The following is a 21,774-nucleotide window of genomic DNA, read 5'->3' as shown; positions in this document are numbered from 1 at the left end:
TTGAGGCTCAAATTTTTTTGTCCTTGACTCGCCTTCAGATCCTTGTTTTGAGCGAAAACCATTGATCTGGAAAACTACCATCATCTCTATCATCAAGTTATATCCAGATGGTGGATTTATCCAGCAATCAGTTTAATGGAACAATTCCATCTTCATTCCTCCAGCATGCCTGGAATTTGAGCAGTTTGAATGTCAGCAATAGTCATTTTACAGGCCAAATACCATCCTCTATATGTCTTCTTTCCTCTTTGCTTAGAGTCTTGGATTTCTCCCACAATATTTTCAATGGCTGAATTCCTCTAGGACTAGGAAACTGTTCCGAATTGGAGGTCTTTCGTGCTCGCGACAACACTCTCTCAGAGTCCTTTCCTGCTGATATCTACGATGCTCAGGCCCTTCAAGAAATTTCATTATCTCCTAATAGCCTTTTCGGACCCATCGGTGAGAATGTTGGAAAGCTTTCCAAATTAAAGCTCATGCACCTTCATTACAACAATCTAGAAGGTCCTCTTGAAACACCCCAACCCATTTTTATTTAAAATTGGTTTAGTCCTTAATTGGTGAGCCTGTGGGGTCCACCTAGTTTTATTTTTATGTTTTCCGGTCTCCCCTCTCTCAACTCTCTTTTCTCCCTCAACCTCTTCCGCAACTCTCTCTCCCGTGTCTCTCTTTCGGACCTCATCTCTCTCCCTTACTGCAACTCCTTTTCCCCGACCAACACGCAGCCACTCCATCTGCTGAGGACATCACCATCAAAACCTCTGTAGTTTTCTCTCTCCCGTTGTAGAAAAGACGACGAAATCCCAGGAGCCTCCGGCGAGAACCGCTCCTTTTGAGGCCATTTCCGGCCAAACCACGACGATTTATCAGGCGTGCAAGGTATCAATCTCTTCGTCTCGTCGAGTACTACAACTTTCCTTTTTGTTTCACTCGATTTCGTTGAGTATTGAATAAGTTATACTCATTTTAATCTTACCCAGTTTTCGGCGACCTCCGAGGCTTTCGAGGCATTTTCCGGCCAAACCACGACGAGTTAGACATCGTGTGAGGTACCATTCTCTTCGTCTCTTCAAGGGCTAAAACTTTCATTTTTGTCTCGCTTGATTTCATTAAGTAGTGACAAAGTTATGGCCATTTAAGGTTGGGTGGTTCTCCGACCGAATTTCCGGCCTTCTCCTTCGACAAACCCAGGCCATCCGGCATTTCCCTTCCCCTTGGGCCTTAAGCCCGTTAGACCCCAGCCCATTTCTATTTATTTTAGTTATTTATTTTAAAGACCCCATAAGGCCTCGGGCCTCATATATATTGGCCTTGGGCCGGTTCCTTTTAAAGGGCTTAAAGCCCTTTTTTATAGTAAGGCCATAGGGCCTGTGTGTATGTGTGTATGGGCTGTGTGTAGCCCGTGCATGTGTGTGTGTGTTAGTGGTGTATGTGTGTGTTTGGGCTTAAGCCCAAACCACCATTTTTCATCCTAACCCTTTTTAACCAAAAACCTTAGAACACCTAAAACCCAATATATCCTAATTCTATTTAACCTAAACCTAAACCCTAATCCGGATTCAAGCCTAAAACCCGTTAGACCTAATTTGACCGTTGACTTTAGGGTTGACTTTACGGGTTTTCGTCTGAGACCCTCCTTAGGGTAATTCGACGTTCTGAACCCATTTCCAATGTCCATTTTCCCAAATTCAATCGTTTAAGTAGAGTTTGACTAAATGTGCTATTTATGTGCTTAGGGGCAATTATCGTGACGTTTCCGTCTTCGTTAGTGGCGCAGCTTTTGGCAACTAAGTACTGTGAGTGGACCCCTTCTAAAATTACATGATTTGATAATTTAATTGCATAAATGATTAGCATGCCTACGGATTTATAATTTGATTTATGTGAAGCCTGTTGATTAAATATATTGATTATCGTCTCGTGTTTTGGTGAGGAATTAATTGTTGGCCTATATTGAGCTATATTTTAATATATTGTATTTTTTTATAAAAACCATGAACTGGTAGACTATCTAATAGATGACGATAGGATGCTAGAACATGTTTTTCAACCCCTTTTTATAGTATAAACGATGATCGGTATTTATACTATGAAGTGGTTATTTATTAGAGGCGTAACTATTTGTGTGTACCTAGTACACACTATGCCGCCTAGGGCGAGGATCTGGTGTTGGCATTTAGGCCGGGAGAAATAATCCCTAGCGAAAGGCTGAGGGACACGGTGACAGGCATTGAGCCGGGAGAGAGTTATCTCTGGCTACGGGCACAGAGACTTAGGTGCAGGCATTGGGCCGGGAGTTATATTTATTCGATGATCTTTCTAGCAGCACACTGCGCTTACGAGATGATTTATGAGACGTTTGACATTTCGATTTCCGCAATGCTTTTCCGCGATATATGGCTTTTGAGATATTTTTTGGCATGCTAGGATTTTTATTAAATCCATCATTTATTATGCTAGTAGTTTTCATTATATAATGGTGGGGGTTAGTATCTTGATAACTGTTTTATTATTATTATATATATGAACTTGGTCCACGCACCTTTGTTTTGCGCCCCCATTCAGGACTTAGAATCAAGGCACCTAATCCCGGCATGAAGGCACTTCCGCAGCAGTATCTTCGGATCCTTTCGATGTAGGACCCACTCTTTTATTCTTTCAATTTTATCTAAATTATTTTTAGTGATTAGGTTTATTTGTATGCTCTGAGCACGTTCCTAAAATTTTTAACTCTTAGTATTTTAAATTTCTAACCCTTATTTATTTTTTATTCTTAGCTTTTGTATCAATTAATGGCTTTCGTCACCCTTGGATGTCGGCCAACACGTGTCTATCCTGGTATTCGGGGAATATCAAGGTCGGGGCGTGTCACCTCTGCCCCCATCTTTGATGAATTGCACAAACCTTGTTGAAATAAATATGGGATTCAACCGTTTTAGTGGGAATATCTCTGCGCTCGATTTCTCTAAACTTACTCAACTTAGTAAGCTAGACTTTCTAAATAATGCACTCACTGGTATCTTGCCAATAAGCCTTTACTCATGCAAGTCCCTCAAAGCACTTCGACTGGCTACAAATGATTTCAAGGGACAAATCCAATCTGAGATTCTTCAATTGAAAAACTTGACCTTCCTCTCGTTTTCTCATAACAGACTCACCAATGTCATGGGGGTAATGAAGATATTTATGCATTTCAAAAGTCTCAGGGTGCTCATTCTTTCATAAAATTTTCAAGGTGAAGAAATGCCAGATGGAGATATAACTGTAGATTTCAGGTTACAAAATTTGTGTGTTTTCAGTTTATATAGCAGTTACATGACAGGTCAAATACCTGCATGGATTTCAAAGTTCAGGAAATTGGAAGTCCTGGAATTGTCTTTTAACAGACTCACTGGCACAATACCTGGTTGGTTGGGGACTCTTCCGAGTCTTTTCTTTTTGTTGTTGAATTACAACTTGATTTCGGGTGAATTTCCAAGGGAGCTTTGCGAACTTAGCGTTAGTATTGCAAAAGCCTGCGAATCAAATGGGCCATTGTTCTATTGAGTTGCCTGTCTACTTCAAACGCGCTAATAATGCAATTGTGCTGTCTTCACATAGCAAGTACGTGGCCAACATGCCAGGACTAATCTCCCTCAGGAACAACAGTTTAAGTGGCAGCATACCCTTAGAGATTGGCCAATTGCTATATCTTCAACAACTGGATCTAAGCATCAACAACTTCTCTGGCAACATTCCAGAACAAATATCCATCCTTACAAAGTTGGAGAGATTAGAGCTCAATAGTAACTGTCTGTTAGGTGAAATCCCATCATCACTATCAAGTCTCCATTTCTTGTCTACGTTTACTGTTGCATACAATAATCTTGGAGGATTATAACAACCGACACTCAGCTCCAAGGCTTCAATGACTCTTTATTCAAAGGGAATCCAAAACTTTACGGCACCCCACTTCCAAACTAGTGCTTGTCAAGTAATGGCAATGATGCAGATGAGAATGAGAACAACCAGGATTTGGACAACGATGAGGATCAAGGTCTATGGGTTGGGTTATTCGTTGGGCTTGGTTCTGTTGTAGGGTTCTTGGGATTCTGTTGCCCTTTGCTTCTCAAGAGGACGTGGAGACATGTATATTTCCAATTCCTGGACAATGTTCAATTCAAGCTCTATCTGATGTGGAGAAGGCTTGGAAGAAGGTATGACCATTTTTGCGTTTTCTTTTTCGATTTGGTTTGTGATGTATAATTCTTGTCCTTGTTCTTAATAGGAAACTGGATAGTGGAGCTGAGAGTACAAATTGTTTGGAATATGCAAGCAAAGGTGAATCTTTCATGGTCCTTGACAACTTCTAAACCACCTCTCTTTTAGTGTTCCTATTAAAGCTCCTTGCCCAGAAGACGAATAAATATTTTTGTGTACGAATTGAGCTAGAAATTCTTTGGTGCATGATGCGAAAATTATCTTAACACACAAATTTAACCCTCTTTTGACAATTGTAGTACAAGTATAAGTAGGGATCGTTCTGGACCGGGGATTAGGAGGACTTGCTAATAACCTCTAAACTGACTCAAAAACATAAAACTAAACTTAAAAATACTTAACAAGACTCACAATACTTAAAGCAAACTTAAAATACTCAAAACAACTTAAAACAACTAAATAAACTTAAACTAGATACTAGGAATGACTTTGGACGAAAATTAACTTTTACTTGAATCAAAACATTTAAAAACACGAATTAAAACAGATTATAAATAATTAGACACACTAAGGTAAAGGGGGGATTGAGTTTTGGATGAAGTTGAAACAAACAAACAAGTATGAAAAACTAGACAGATTGTAAAACAAATTTGAGAAATAAGATGATGGATGGGGTAGCTAGAGGATTTTTCTCCACACATGACATGTATGCAAATAACTCGATTTCCAGTTACTACTTCATTGAATTATGAATGACAATGCTCCAAATTAATCGTGACATCACTAATTAACTCTCAGATTTTCCTTGTTTTATTGGATTGGATGACATCATTCGACAACCCAAAACATTCTTCTAAAGTTCCCTACATGACATCATAATAGAGATACAATCAAAGATCATTACGTTTAATGAAAATCATAAGCATTAACAAAGCACTTGCAACTATGGCATCATGTCACTCATGCTAGGAATTGAACTTAACGCGATCGTTTATAAGCGACCTTCACTACATGTGAATATAAGTTTGTAACGATTACGTGAAACTTCCTTCTATTCTAGAAACGGATTTATGCATGCCAATTAAGTGTCAACCCTTAATTAACAAATACAAATAAGTTATCAATCAAATAGTTAAGCCAACTGCATTTACGATTCAAGAGTTCATAACTGGAATTTATCAAATCATATTACACACATAATCATGGCTTTGAAATCACCCCTAGCCAAGAGGGGTTTAGCCATTCATATTCACAACAAAACAAAAGAAAATGAATTTAAACATTGGAAACAAAAGAAAGAAAACACCTAAACGCTCCAACGATCAAAGTTGGACAGCAAGCACGTCCAAGCACTTTCCTTCCCTTCCTTTTCTACGGCACAAGGTGTTGGTAAGTGTTTGAAGGTTTGTTTGTATGGAGGAATGGATGTGAAGATGAATGGATGTGTTTGGATTCATATCTCCCCTTTGATGAAGGGTGGATGAATGTATTTATAGGCTAGGAAGAGGATGTAGTGGGTGGTGGTAATGAGTGGATGTAGTGGTAGGTGAATGTGTTGGGTGGTTGAAATGAGTGGATGTGTTGGGTGAAATGAGTGGATGTAGTGGTAGATAAATGTGTTGGGTGGTTGTAATGAGTGGATGTATTAGGTGAAATGAGTGTATGTAGTGGTATGTGAATGTGTTGGGTGAAATGAGTGGATGTAGTGGTAGATAAATGTGTTGGGTAGTTGTAATGAGTGGATGTATTAGGTGAAATGAGTGTATGTAGTGGTAGGTGAATGTGTTGGGTGAAATGAGTGTGCTAAAATGGTTATTTATAGGGAGAGGATGATGCACAACCTTCAAATTTCGTCCATTCCTTTTGCTCCAAGCATAAGCTATCCATTCCATGCCCAAAAATGCTTTAAAATGCTCCAAAATGCACTTCTTTGCCACATTAACCCTTTGGACCTACAAACACACGAAAATAGCTTAAAATACATAATTAACTAAGAAATAACAACATAAATGCATGAGAACAAGCTAACTCAGTCGCATAAATATGCTCCTATCAGTGCAAAATAACTATTAAAGAGTAAGTTATAAATAACATGTTTAACCATAAAAATATTTACTTTTCTTCTAATTACTACCTCAATCAGCACTCTCCCTCTCTCTTTAAGAAAGAAAGCAAAGCAAAACCATCCACACATCGCACCCTTCTTTCCTACCTCTCCCTTGCTACCCCTCATTTTTTCCAAACCATAATCGTGAATTAGATCTCGGAATATTGGACTCTATCTTGACACAAGACCTAACGCTCACAGCCCATTGCTGAACCAGCTTGCCAGAAAAATTGGGCGAAGTGTGAAATGATTCATGTTGGAACAAGGGTGGTTTACACATCCCGTTTGCCCTCCCCCTCCTCTTGTATGTTTTTTGACCTTCTTTTCAGGTGTGGTTGTGGATGTTGTTGTTCTTGATAAATTGATTGTACGCAACACTCTCAAATCTAGTTTTGGTTCGGGTGGTCTTTTCAGTTTGGGGCAATCTCATCCATCGCAGATGATGCGGCGGGCGGTGGAGGCTTGCTTTTTGTTGCTTGAGATTAAGGTTTTTTCCTGTTGTTTTTTATTGTTGCACATGCCCTGAGTATGTGTGAGCCTCCCTTTATGTCTTGGGGTGTTGTTCTCATTTTGCTTAAGTCTGTTTATTCTATTATGTCTTACTCTGTTTATGTAAGGTTTTGTGTTTGTTTGGACTTAGACCCATCTATCAAAAATTGTAATATTCCCTTTCATTAATAAAGTTTTGTTTTTGACCAAAAAAAAAACCACAAAAATGTTTAGGTTAGATAACATATCAAACTATTCGGCAAAATCTCCTTGATTTTCATAAGTTGTGCAATCATGTTGGTTAACTCCGCCTGTGTAAGTTTATCTAACATTGCCGATCCCAAGCCCGGATAAAAGAGGAGGGGGAAGGCGTCAGGTAGTCGACAGCTGGTACTCATAGGTTACGTAGAATCCTTATGAAAATGAATCTAGAACAAATTCGCGCTAAAGCTAGGACGTCACCAGTAAGTGGCGAGCTGTGTGGCCCGAGCACAGTGATAAGTGAGCAAGGGTCGCTGTATCTCCATCGGCACCAGGATGCAATGTTAAATGAGCAAGGGGGTCATAGAAACTTCTTTTTGAACGACTCTACTCAAAGTTGTTTGAGAGCATATGCTCCTATCAACTTTACACAGGACACACAAAAGAAATACTTTGATCCTATTAGACGGGGAGGGTGAAGAAGCTAGGACAGAAGGTTAGAGTTCAAGAGAGTAGAATGCGTTTAGGAACATGGAATATAGGAACCTTAACGGGAAAATCTATGGAAGTAGTGGAAGTTATGGTGAGGAGAAGGATAAATATTATGTGCCTACAAGAAACTAAATGGGTTGGTCTTAAGGCAAAGGATCTAGAAAACTCAGGTTTTAAACTTTGGTATTCGGGCACAAATAGAACGAGAAACGATGTTGGCATCATCGTGGACAAGACCTTGACACAAGATGTTGTAGATGTCAAGAGGGTAGGAGATAGAATCATGGCAATCAAGATTGTAATAGGACAAGAACTCATCAATGTGATTAGTGCGTACGCACCTCAAGTAGGGTTGGATACGAGTTTGAAGGAGAAATTTTGGGAAGACCTTGGAGACTTGGTGCAAGGAATTGCTTAGACATAGAATGTATTTATAGGAGGAGATTTAAATGGACACGTGGGCAAAGAGGCAGGGAACTATGGAGGTTTTCATGGTGGCCATGGTTTTGGGGAGAGAAACGAGGATGGGGAAGCTATCTTGGATTTTGCAATGGCATATGATCTCTTCTTAGCCAACACCTTCTTTAAGAAGAGAGAAGAACATGTGATTACCTACAAGAGTGGGTCGTAAAAAACACAAATAGATTTTCTTTTAATGAGCGTATAACTTGTAAGGATTGCAAAGTTATACCGGGAGAGAGCTTGGCTAATTAACATCGCTTGTTGGTGATGGATGTACATATCAAAAGAGAGAGGAAAAAAAGAACAAGACTTGGAAGTGCCCAAAGACTAGATGGTGGAATCTAAAAGGAGAAAAAACAACCCATTTTCAAAGAGAAAGTAATCACCCAATGCGTGTGGGATAGAGAGGGGAAAGCTAGCCAAATGTGTGATTCCATAGCTAGTTGTATCAGAAAAGTAGCAAAAGAGGTATTAGGAGAGTCCAAGGGCTTTGCTCCACACCAAAAGGAATCTTGGTGGTGGAATGAGGAGGTACAAACAAAGGTGAAGGCTAAGAAGGAATGTTGTAAAGCCTTATACAAGGATATGACCGATGAAAATGGTGAAAGGTATAGAAGAGCGAAGCAAGAGGTGAAGAAAGTTGTGAAAGAAGCTAAACTAGCGGCTTGTGACGATATGTATGAGCGACTAGATACCAAAGAAGGAGAGTTGGATATCTATAAACTAGCTAAAGTAAGGGAAAAGAAGACAAGAGACCTAAACCAAGTGAGGTGCATCAAGGATGAGGATGGAAAGGTTCTTGCTACAGAGAATGCGGTCAAAGACAGATGGAGAAGTTATTTTCATAATCCTTTCAATGAAGAACATGAAAGGAGTACTTTTTTGGAGGAGTTAAGTAACTTAGAAGAGTGTAGAAACTCATTTTATCGCCGAATCAGGAAGGACGAAGTGGTTGTAGCTTTGAAAAAGATGAAGCACAGAAAAACAGTGGGCCCAGATGATATACCGATTGAAGTGTGGAAGGTCTTAGGAGAGACGGGTATAGCATGGCTCACTGACATTTTCAATAGGATTTTGAAAACGAAGAAGATGCCAAATGAGTGGAGAAAGAGCACTTTGGTGCCTATCTACAAGAATAAGGGCGGCGTACAAAATTGCATAAACTATAGGGGTATTAAGCTAATGAGTCATACAATGAAGCTCTGGGAAAGAGTCATTGAGCATAGATTGAGGCAAGAAACACGGGATTCAGACAACCAATTCGTGTTCATGCTAGGGCGCTCAACCATGGAGGCAATCTATCTCTTACGAAGATTGATGAAAAGATATAAAGATGGGGAAAAACGTATGATAGGGTCCCAAGAGACATTCTTTGGAGGATTTTAGAGAAGAAAGTAGTACGAGTAGCATATATTCAAGCTATAAAGGATATATATGATGGAGCAAAGACTGTCGTAAGAACTCATGAAAGACAAACCGAAAGCTTCCCCATAACTATAGGGTTACATCAAGATTCATTCTTAAGTTCTTACCTTTTTGCATTGGTAATGAATGAGTTAACAGGACATATTCAAGATGATATTCCTTGGTGTATGCTTTTCACATACGATATAGTGTTGATAGATGAAACTCAGGGAGGGGTAAATGCGAAGCTTAACCTTTGAAGAAAAGTGTTGGAATCTAAAGGTCTTCGCCTAAGCCGATCAAAGACAGAATATATGGAGTGCAAGTTCAGTGCAAATGGAGTCCAAAATGAGTTAAGGGTGAGGATCGGAGATCATGAAATACCAAAAGCGACCGCTTTCGCTACCTAAGATCTATCTTGCAAAAGAACGGAGAATTAGATGGAGACCTCAACCATAAAATACAAGCTGGATGGATGAAGTGGAAGAGTGCATCCGGTGTGTTTTGTGACCGCCGTATGCCACTTAAGCTCAAGGGAAAATTTTATAGGAAGTAAATTTCAGGGACGAAATTTTTATAAGGGGGGTAGATTGTTACACCCACCCCCATTTATAAAAATATAATTATGTAATTATCCCCAAAATGTTATTAAATTTATCAATTTAGTCCTAATTTTCTTACCCAATCCAGATCTTAAGTGGGATTTTCTTCACCCTCAAGCTGCCAGGTGTCAGCCTCCCAACACCCCTCACGTTCCTCTCTCTCTCTCCCCTACCCGTGACCCCTTTCCTCTTTTCTTCTTTCAGCTATCTTTCTCTGCACTCTCTTTCTTTTTCTCTCTCTCTTGCACTGTGAGCGCACACACACACCCAGCTGCATCACCTGCGAGGAAGACACCACCATCATCATCAGCCTTGTCTTTCTCTCTTTCTCTCCCGTAGCTGCGATGAGCAGTGGAACCCAGGAACTCTCCGACGAGATTCCTTCATTTTTCTGGTAAGGTAAGTTTGGATTTGTCTTCCTTTTCGTTCCAGTGTGAAGCTTGGAAGGGATTTAATGAGTTTTATCTCGTTTTTATCAAGGTTTTAGAACGAGATCGACTCGGGTGAAGGCACACCCATCTTCGGTGAACCCGTGTGAGTCGAGGGATTTTTCGGTCACCTCCGACCGTTAAGGAAGGTATAAAATTGTTCTTCTCATCTTGTGCTTCATTTTGGTACCTAGATCGGGGTCTAGGATGTCCATATATGGTTGGTCGGAGCTGTAGAAGCTCCGGCGTTCTTCCCCGGTGCACCCAAGGCCTTTCAGGCGGTTTCTCAACCCACGAGCCTTAAGCCCGTTTTGGTTTCCGCCCAGTAGCCTAACCCGTTTCCTTTTTATTTTAGTTTGTTTTTGTTTTATTTCCTTAAAACCCAAAAAGGTCTTCGGGCCGTTTCCTTTAGGGCCCTTGGCCCGTTAACTAAACCCTAAACCCTTTGTAATGAGGCCCTCGGGCTATGTAGGTCTGGGCCTGAGCCCAGAGAACTCCTAACCCATTTCCCCTATAACCCAGCCTACCTATTAACCCTAAACTCAAAACCCATCATCCTAAACTTATTCCCTTAAACCCTTTAGACCCAAAACCTTTAGGGCCCAATCGGCTCAACCTAAATCCAAGCCTAGTTTGACCATTGACCTAGTTGATCGTTAACTCGATCAACAGTCAACGTTGACTTTGACCGGTCAACGATCAATGTTGACTTTTAGAGTTGACTTTTCGGGATTTCGTCCGAGACCTCTCCTAGGCTAATTTTGACGTCATGGACCTGTTTTTAAGTCCGTTTTTCCAAATTCAATTGTTTGAATAGAGCTTAACTAAAGGTACCCTTTATGTGAATAGGTGAAATTATTAGCGGTGATTTTGTTATTCCTTTTTGGTACAACTTTGCACCATCGGTGTACGGTGAGTGGACCCCTGTAGAAATGCATACATGAAAAACATGATTTAATGATTATGTTTTATGAAATGTTTTGTGAGATAACATGCTTAGTGAGGCTAGTTTGAATTATTACTATTTTTCCTATAACCCGTGTTCTGATAGAATATCTGATGAATGACGATATGATATTTAAAACATGTTTCGAACACCTTTTTATAGTATAGATGATGGATGACTTTATACTATGAAGTTGCTTTTCAAAATATATATGTTCAATGGTTTTGTACTTGCCTAGTGGTACTTTCCACTACGGGACGTATGGATAGATTCCGGTCCGTCCCGGGCGACAGTTTGGTGTTGGCATAGGGCATGTAGCGTGTTTCCTCTGGCTATTTAGCACAGGGACGAGGAGCCGGCATGAGGCCTGAAGTGTATTTTCCTCTAACTATTTGCTCAAAGACAGGGAGTCGGCATGGGGCCTGGGGGTTATCGGACAATTCACTAGTGTTTATTATATATACAAGTTATGATTTAAGACACTGCACAACATGTTAGGTTTTGGAAAAACCTATGTTTATTATTATATATGTGTTTTCATAAAATCTGGGGGTTAGTATGTTAATAACTGTTTTATTATATATATCAAATTGGTCCACTCCTGTTTGTTTTGTGCCCCCTTCAGGACCTAGAACAAGGATTATGACATGAGCTACGAGGCATTTCCCTACCAGTGATTTAGTGTTATATCTTCTCTGCTTCGACACCTATTGTAATATAACACTTCTCTATCTTAAATTCTGCTTGTAATCTGTATTAGATGTATGCTCTGAACTTACGTGTATGACCATAATTTTATTAATTAGCAGTTGAACTTTATTTTGGTGTTATTAGTCCCTATTGCCTGTTTTAGTATATTTCTCAGCTTCTGCTTAAATCAAATGGCTTTCGTCACCCTTCGGGTATCGGCCAGCACGTGACCATCCCGATGTCCCGAGGACATCAAGATCGGGGCGTGTCACATGTGATCGTTTGATTTCACATGTGGGACAACTTACTCAGATACCATGAAGAAGTTGAGGTTTTACCATAAAACCAATTGGCAATATAAATAGTAACCCAATTTACTTATAAGCCCATGCAAGATCTATCATTTCATCAACGTGAGACTTACTCTCAACAGGTACTATTGTTTTTCCTACTCTGCGTGAATGTTCTGTAACATATTATAAAGCATCTTACCCAAAAAAAAAGATAAACAAAATGCTCCATTAATTTACCTTGATCATGACTTAAGTAAACCATTGAGTCCAATTTGATAAGAGAAGAAAAATCAACTTAGGTAAGTGGCATGGGAGTGCAAGTTCAAAGCATTTTCCATATCAATTATTATAGATTTGCAATTTAACAGTTTCTCCTGTTAAATTTTTTGGCAAACAAATGTTTTGGTTTACAATTTGATGATGTCTCGAGGTACTAAAGAAGTTGAGGTTACACCACGCAAGGTTCCTCCTCCTATTAATGTGGAACTTATTCTCAACACGTCCCCCATAAGAGACGAATTTTTAAGCCGAACACGTGGACAACATAACGGGATGACGTGGAGCGTGTGTGACCGTTTGATTTCACACGTGGGACAACTTACTCTAATACCATGAAGAAGTTGAAGTTCCACCATATATAAAACCAATTGGCAATATGAAGAGTAACCCAATTTACTTATAAACCCAAGCAAAGTCCATCATTTCATCAACGTGAGGCTTACTCTAAACATGTACTGTCGTTTTTCCTACCCTGCGTGAGTGTTCTGTAACATATTATAAAGCATCTTACCCAGCAAAAAAGATAAACAAAATGCTCCATTAATTTACCTTGATCATGACTTAAGTAAACCATTGAGTCTAATCTGATAAGAGAAGAAAAATCAACTTAGGTAAGTGGCATGTGAGTGCAAGTTCAAAGCATTCTCCATATCTTTTATATTCTATTAAGAGAAGAGCCATTGTCAACTTTTTTTCCTCATTTTTTCAAATTTCCCCTTACTTTTGAATACACAATATTGACATGAGGAGGGTAAAATAGTAATTTTGTATCTTTTGACAAAATGACAATCATATCCCTATTTTTTTTATTTTACCCTCACTTTTGATACACAATATTTAAATTAGAAAGACAAAAAACAGTAATTATGTAATATTAAGATAAAATATGCACTTATTAAGAGAAATTGTCACACCATTATTTTTTCATACTCTTTTTAAAATTTTAAAAACTATTCACACTCCTTAATAAAAAAACAAAAAATAAAATGAAATTGTTCACACACACAGAGTGTGTGCTCATCGGCTAGTCAATTATTATAGATTTGCAATTTAACAGTTTCTTCTGTTAAATTTTTTGGCAAACAAATGTCTTGGTTTAGAATTTGATGATGTCTCGAGGTACTGAAGAAGTTGAGGTTACACCATGCAAGGTTCATCCTCCTATTAATATGAGACTTATTCTCAACACGTCTTCCACGTGTGACGAATTTTTAAACCTAACACGTGGACAACCTAACGGGATGACCTGGAGTGCGTGTCATCACTTACTCTCAACAGATACTGCCGTTTTTCCTACTTTGCGTGAGTGTTCTGTAACATATATAAAGCATCTTACCCAGCAAAAAAGATAAACAAATAAACAAAATGCTCCATTAATTTACCTTGATCGTAACTTAAAGTAAACCAATAATTAGACCCTCTATTACGTTGCTGCCAACCCATGATTAGACCCTCCATTGTTTAGTGACGTCCCATTTCACTCAAAGTGTCTATAAAGCAAAGACTGAGAAATTCAAACACTGCGCACAAGAATTCAAACCATTTCCTAATTACCTTCTTCCCCTTGTTAATTTCCACCTCCTTTGGTTCAAACAAATGAGTGTATATATACACCCGAAACGACGTGAGCAATATAACCCCGGTACAGCCATAGCGAAAAACGCCATGCCGGAACCTAGTCATATAATGCCTTGTGGAGTCCTCTTCCTGTTTTTTGTGTTCTCTACTTTCATTTCTACAAACGATGCTTGCAACAAGGCAGATCACAACTCTCTTTTGTCATCTTTCAATATGTCTTCTTCTCATTTAAATTGGTCTTCCAGTGATTGTTGTCACTGGGAAGGCATCGCTTGTGATGCCAATGGTAGGGTAACACATGTTTTGTTGCCCTCTAAACGGCTCCAAGGAGGCATTTCTTGCTCTCTTGGAAACCTCACACATCTTTCGCACCTCAATCTCTCCCACAATCTGCTTTCCGGTCCTTTTGAAGCTGGACTACTGTTGTCCTTGAGTCGCCTTGAAATCCTTGATTTGAGCTATAACCTTCTCTCCGGAGAAGTCCCATTGTTTCTATCATCTAGTTACATTCAAATAGTGGATTTGTCGAACAATCAATTCAATGGAACAATTCCATCTTCATTCCTCCAGCATGCCTGGAGTTTGAGCAGCTTGAATGTCAGTAAAAATCATTTTACTGGCAAATTACCTTCCTCTATTTGTCTTCGTTCCTCTTCGGTCAGAGTCTTGGATTTCTCCCACAACGATTTCAATGGCTCAATTCCTCTCGGACTAGGAAACTGTTTGAAATTGGAAATCTTTCGTGCGGGCTTTAATACTCTCTCTGGGACTCTTCCTAGTGATCTCTTCAAAGCTCAAGCGCTTCACGAAATTTCGTTACCTTCCAATCAGCTTTTCGGTCACATTAGTGACAACATTGTCAATCTCACCAGCCTCACAATCCTAGAGATTTACTTCAATCATTTGAGTGGCGCACTTCCTCTCCATATCGAGAAGCTCTCCAAATTAAAACTCATGCTCCTTCATTTCAACAATCTTGAAGGTCCGCTGCCCCCATCTTTGATGAATTGCACAAACCTTATCGAACTCAATCTTGGATTCAACCATTTGGATGGAAATATCTCGGAGCTGAATGTTTCGAAACTTGATCAACTTATCAAGCTTGATCTCGGGAGTTATTACTTCTCCGGTGTCATGCCAAAAAGCCTTTACTCATGCAAGTTTCTGAAAGCAGTTCGCCTGAGCGGTAATAATCTAGAGGGACAGATACAGCCTGAGATTGTTTCGTTGAAATACCTATCCTTCCTCTCGCTTGGTAGCAACAGACTTACCAATGTCACCGGCGCTCTGCATATATTGATGTGTTTCGAAAGTCTCAGGGTGGTCATGCTTCCACATAATTGTATAGGTGAAGAACTGCCGGATGGTGATGCTATGATTGGTTCTGGGTTTCAAAATCTCCGCCTTTTTGGCATATCGAACTGCCAACTTAAAGGTCATATTCCGGTGTGGATGTCAAAGCTCAAGAAACTCGAAGCCCTTGATTTGTCTACCAACAGACTCACAGGCTCAATACCTCGTTGGTTGGGAAGTCTTCCCAGTCTTTTCTTCATAAGCTTGAACAACAACTCGCTTTCGGGGGGACTTCCAAAGGAGCTTTTCTCACTACAAGCTCTTGTATCCGAGAAGCCTGCCACTCAAACAGATAGTGGTGATGTCGAACTACCTATCTACACGCAGCGAACGAATGCATCTATCACAAATCTGCAGTACAACTATGTGTCCAACTTGCCGCGAGCAATTTACATCCGGAATAACAGTCTAAGTGGCAATATTCCCATTGAGATAGGCCGGTTGCAAAACCTTCACGAGCTGGATCTCAGCGTCAACAACATCGTTGGCAGCATTCCGGACCAGGTATCTAACCTCACAAACTTGGAGAGATTAGACCTCTCAAGAAACCATCTGTCAAGCGGAATCCCAGCTTCACTATCAAGTCTTCATTTCTTGGGTTCACTCAGTGTTGCATACAATAACCTCCAAGGACAAGTACCGTTAGGCACTCAGATCCAAGGCTTCAATGCCACTGCCTTTGAGGGCAACCCGGGACTTTGCGGTTTCCCGCTTCCAAACAAATGCCAGCAGAACACAAGTGATAATGCAACTAAGAACATGGAAGATGTGCATGGCAATGGGAATGATATTCCATGGTTTTATATTTCAGTTGCTCTTGGTTTCATTGTAGGATTTTGGGGAGTTTGTGGCTCTTTGGCTTTGATCACGTCATGGCGATATGCGTATTTCCAGTTCCTCTCCGATGTTAAAGATCGCTTCATATGTTGATCAAGTGTAATTTTTTTGTGAGAAATAAAGGACTTATTAACCACATTGCTGCTGCATACAAACAATCTAACAACTGAGTAAAAAAGAAAGGGAATTAACGTTGTAGGGTTAAATATGCATCGAACTTTCCTAACTAAATTCCTACGCAAAAGTATTCGAATTTCGTCAGGACAGAATACTGAAATAGTTAATCGGAAATTCACTTGCAGGCTGCCATTTAATTTGTCAAGAATTTCAGCATTCTTGTTGATCAAGTTTTCCGTAATCTACCCTATAATTATTTATAATTTCTCCGTTGAATAAATTGTTGCCTTTTCTTACAAACATTAATAAGAAATTTGGATTAAAAAGAAAACGAAAGAGCATACATAAAAAGTTAAATTCGCAATAGAAATCATTTTCAAACACTTTGAAAAATAGCCAGATGCTGAAAGTGATATCTGAAGTTGCTACTTGATATACAAGTAGTTGACCATTTTATATTAGTCGTAGGGCACTTTACTTGCGCTTGCACAAAAACTTCGAGTCTCACTCTCCTCCTTTCTTAAGACAAAAACGGAAAAAATTAAACTGACTTGAAATTCATTTCCCCTTACCTTTATGTAGCGTCAAAGAAAGTCATTTTTTTTTCTCTTTCCGTATTTAAAAAAAAATCTAATCTCACAAAAAACTTATAACTGAAGTGATTAAGAATATTTGTCATTACACTCAAAATCCTAAGTTTGAGTCTCCTTCTATTGCTCTCATCCAAAAAGGCAAAAAAAAATTGTAATCTAAATGCATTTGGGCACTTGAAAAGTCATTGTTAGAAGGCAAACCAACCCATTTTACAAAGAAAATTTAATCAAAATTCAAAATATTTCATGGCCCGTAATTTTGAAGTCTTTTGTTTGTTGTTTACTAATAAAGTCAAATCAAATCAAACAAAACCAATTAAAACCTCTTCAAATCCATAGACTTTAACACATAAAGAATCTTTACGCGACCTAGAAGATATTGGGAAGTTGCAGACAAAACCATAATATTATATAATTTTGGTCCATAGAAAAGCTTGCAAGTTGCAATTTAACAATGTTCATATGTAGCTGTCATGACTTCCAGAAGATGTCTATACTGCACAAAATGGTGCACATTTGACCTATATGTATACGTGTATATGCGTATTATATGTAAACAAACCTGTGAGAATCTTAATCTAAGATGGATGATTCAATCTCTCATGGCTTCCTCTTCATCCTCTTATTCAATTCCATTATATTTATGAATGATGCTTGCGATCCAAGCGAACGCAAAGCTCTCACGACCTTCTCTCACTCTCTGTCTTCTTCTCCATTGAACTGGACTACTACTTCAGCTGATTGTTGCCAGTGGGAAGGCATCACTTGTGATCAGGACCTTCACATCACGCGATTGCAGTTACCATTCAAAGGCCTCAATGGGGGTATTATTTCTCCCTCATCACTTGGAAATCTCACCCATCTCACACACCTCAATCTCTCCCACAACTCACTTTATGGTTCACTCGAAGCCAGATTCTTCTTGTCCTTGAATCGCCTTGAGATCCTCGACTTGAGCTACAACCGTCTTTCCGGAGAACTCTCACTTTCTCAGCTTCCAAGTAATGTAGAGATTGTTGATTTGTCCAGAAATCACTTCCATGGAGAAATTCCATCCTTATTCTTCGGACGTGCTCCAAATTTGACTAGTTTCAACGTCACGGACAACAGCTTCTCGGGGTCTATCCCGTCCTCTATTTGTCTTCATTTATCTCCCTCGATTAGACTATTCGATTTCTCCCACAATGAATTCAGTGGCAATATTTCTCACGGACTAGGTGCGTGTTCCAAACTACAGGTGTTTCGTGCTGGTTACAACAACCTTTCGGGACTTCTTCCGGATGACATCTACAATGCTACCACACTTCAAGAAATTGCGTTGCCTCGCAATTCACTACACGGTGCCATAAGCCAAAGAATTGTCAACCTCACCAACCTTGCATTCCTTGACCTCCAGTCCAACGGATTGAGCGGTTTTCTCCCTGTAAACATTGGTAAGCTGTCCAAATTACAACACATGTTCCTTCAATTTAACAATCTAAACGGCTCTCTGCCCCCATCTTTGATGAACTGCACAAACCTTATCAAACTGAATCTCGGAATCAACCTTTTTGAAGGAAACATCTCCACCTTGAATTTCTCCAATCTTACTAGACTAACGATACTTGATCTTGGCCATAACAACTTCACCGGTTTCTTGCCAACAAGTCTTTACTCATGCAAGTCCCTGAAAGCAATTCGAGTGAGCAAAAACAATCTAGAGGGACATATACAACCCGAGATTCTTTCACTGGAATCCTTGTCCTTCCTCTCCCTCAGCTACAGCCGATTGACAAACATCACGGGGGCAATGAAGATACTAATGCGCTGCAAAAGTCTCAAGGTACTCATCCTTTCGACAACTTTTTATGGAGAGAAAATTCCAAGTGATGAAGCAATGGCTAATTTCGGCGGGTTCCAAAATCTTCAAATGCTAGATTTGAGTAACTGTCAGCTGAATGGCGAAATACCTCAATGGTTATCGAAGCTCAAGAAGCTAGGGGTCTTGATTCTGAGTTTTAACAGAATCACTGGGTCGATTCCTAGTTGGTTGGGAGCTCTTCCAAGGCTCTTTGTTTTAGCATTGGGTGCCAATCGAATTTCGGGTGAATTTCCAAAGGAACTCTGTACACTTCCCATGTTGTCATCCGAAGAAACTTCTCCTCAAGCAAACGATGATGTTCTCGAATTGCCTATCTATACCTCGACCAACACAACATTTCTGCAGTACAAGTTGTCTTACTTTCCTTGCGTGATTGACGTGAAGAACAACAGCATTAGTGGGAGAATTCCCATTGAGATAGGCCAGCTGCACCTCCTACAAAAGCTGGATCTTAACATGAACAACTTTTTGGGCGAAATCCCAGAGCAAATATCCAACCTCAAGAACTTGGAGGAATTAGACCTTTCCGTGAACCATTTTTCCGGAAAAATCCCATTGTCATTGGCAAGCCTTAGTTTCTTGAAATCTTTCAATGTCTCGTACAATAGTCTTGAAGGATCAATACCGACCGGCACACAGCTTCAAAGCTTCAACGCCTCTGCATTCGAAGGGAACCCAAAACTTTGCGGCCCCCCACTTCCTAATGAGTGCTTGTCAAGTAATGGGAATGATGGAGAGAATAAGAACAGCCAGGATTTGGACGACGACGAGGATCAAAGTCTATGGATTGGGTTATCCGTTGTGCTCGGTTTCGTTGTAGGGTTCTTGGGATTCTGCTGCCCGTTGCTTCTCAAGAGGACATGGAGATACGCATATTTCCAGCTCCTAGACAATGTTCAATTCAAGCTCTATCTGATGCAGAGAAAATTTAGAAGAAGGTAAGAGTGTTATACACTTTTTTTTTTTTAAATTTATTTATCAAGTTTTATTCATTTTCCTTGTTTTGCTGATGTAAGTCATGTGAGATTTTGAAATGTAATCGGGAATTTATTTTCGCATTGTGCGTCACCATTCATTTGATGAGCGAGACAAAGACCGAAATATTCCTTGATTACTTCCAAATTTTTCTTGATTTGGTGATGTAGAACTATCGAGATTCTTATATGTAACTAGGGATATATTCACATCTATGTGTGCAACTTCTTGACTCATAAATATCATGAGTGAGATAGATACTGAATATATCTCTAGTCACACCCAAATTTTCCTTGACAAGATTTTGACATGTAACTATTCTCGTCTTTGTATCTCATTAATCATGTATGACTAATAAAAAAACGGAAAATATCCCCAGTTATGCCTAATTTTTTTCTCAATCTATGTTCTTTTTTATGATGCTTAATTACTTTTTTCACCCTTGTTCCACTCGATTAATTAAACATAGGATGAAGATTAACAAGCAACCCCAAGACCAAGTCCAAGTCTCAAACCAAAGGGGAGAAGTTGAAAGCAGCAGTCATTGGCACACTGAGAGTGACAGGAAAAATTGCACAGAAGATGGAAGCCTCAGTAACTCTTTCATGGTCGATCACAAACAGGACTGCTCTACCTCCGTCTTCAGTGATCCAATCAAAGAAGAAATACATAGTATCAGCTGAGCAGCTCTTTTATTTTATCTTTTATTTCCGGTTAGAGATGTCGTTCTTTTGATACGACCGGAGTTATCGAACACAGAATTTCAGATGTACACTATTAGACCAAAAATAAAGTTGTAGAACAGAATTTTTAAAATCTTTTTAATGTAACAAATTTTTTTTTTTTTTTTTTTTGCCAAACTATCAATCATCATCTCAAAACATATTGGAATAATTCTCATTTGAAAGTTTGACAACGATAATATGTCAGACGAATGTACACTAAATTAAATGTAGTATAAGTCACACGTTTAACCCAAAAAAAAAGAGTCCATAACTTATCAGACCATCGAGCAAGGAAATTGTTAATATTATATGATTTGTGTTGTGCTAAGATAGCACCAAACCTTATGGAACCAACTCTTGATAACCCACAGAAAATATATCAAATGAAATGCAAGAACAAAATATTAAAGAACACCAAGATTTTAACGAGGTTCCTCAACAGTCAGTGTAACTGGAGTACGTCCTCGGAGCAGTAAGAGCTCACCCAATAATCCACTATCATCCAAATGGGAGTTTACAAAGTGTTGGCAATCTCACAACCCAAATAACTCAATACACCCAATAGCTCTCACACACCACATAAACAAATAAAGAAAGAAATATAATGAATAATTTCTTCTCTATACATATAGCTCAAAGCTATTACAACAACAACTACTTTGGTGAATGATTACTAACCAAATGAAGCAGCAGCTTCTTTTTTCTGTTTGGGCTCTCTGCAACTCTCCTTCTCTCGGCAGCTCACTCTTCTCTCTTCTGCTCTCTGTTTTCTTCTCTTAACCACACAAGCAGCAATTGCTGCTAAATAAATCCTTCAAGTCACCCTGTGACTTCTCACATGGCCAAAGAAAAAATAATTCTCAAACATCATCATTTGTCATCATCACAAAGTAAGAAACAACATCATGATGTCTTCCTTTTTTTTTCTTTTTATTTGTTTAATACAAAAGGTGATGACCACTTGACCAAAATTCAACAATTTGACTAATCTCCTTAGTTTTCATACGAGTAATAATTTTTGTCTGGCCCCTTAGGGTAACGTTTTCTCTTGCCTTGTCGAGCAGAAAAGCGTCCACTTCCGACTAGATCCATGAACAACAAAACAAGACCAGAAATTAACCCAAACCACCGCACAAAAAATA

At 39.3% G+C, this 21,774-nt stretch overlaps 2 protein-coding genes across 2 annotated transcripts; both read left to right on the top strand.

Moving 5' to 3' along the window:
• Positions 1 to 14,258: 14,258 nt before the first annotated feature.
• Positions 14,259 to 16,454, top strand: LOC103418685 (receptor-like protein 3). Its single transcript, XM_008356792.3, has one exon. It carries the CDS (start codon positions 14,259 to 14,261, stop codon positions 16,452 to 16,454), a length of 2,196 nt encoding a protein of 731 aa, XP_008355014.3.
• A 1,111-nt stretch (positions 16,455 to 17,565) lies between these two features.
• LOC103415787 (receptor-like protein 2) lies at positions 17,566 to 20,750 on the top strand. The gene is made up of 2 exons (XM_008354074.4): positions 17,566 to 19,870; positions 20,377 to 20,750. Exons 1-2 carry the CDS (start codon positions 17,655 to 17,657, stop codon positions 20,588 to 20,590), a joined length of 2,430 nt encoding a protein of 809 aa, XP_008352296.3. The 5' UTR covers positions 17,566 to 17,654; the 3' UTR covers positions 20,591 to 20,750.
• The last annotated feature ends 1,024 nt before the right edge of the window (positions 20,751 to 21,774 follow it).

Source organism: Malus domestica, chromosome 03 (genome assembly GCF_042453785.1).
Source record: "Malus domestica chromosome 03, GDT2T_hap1".
Lineage (NCBI taxonomy): Eukaryota > Viridiplantae > Streptophyta > Magnoliopsida > Rosales > Rosaceae > Malus > Malus domestica.
Note: the sequence above shows the minus strand (reverse complement) of the source record. Positions and strands in the feature narration are given on the sequence as shown.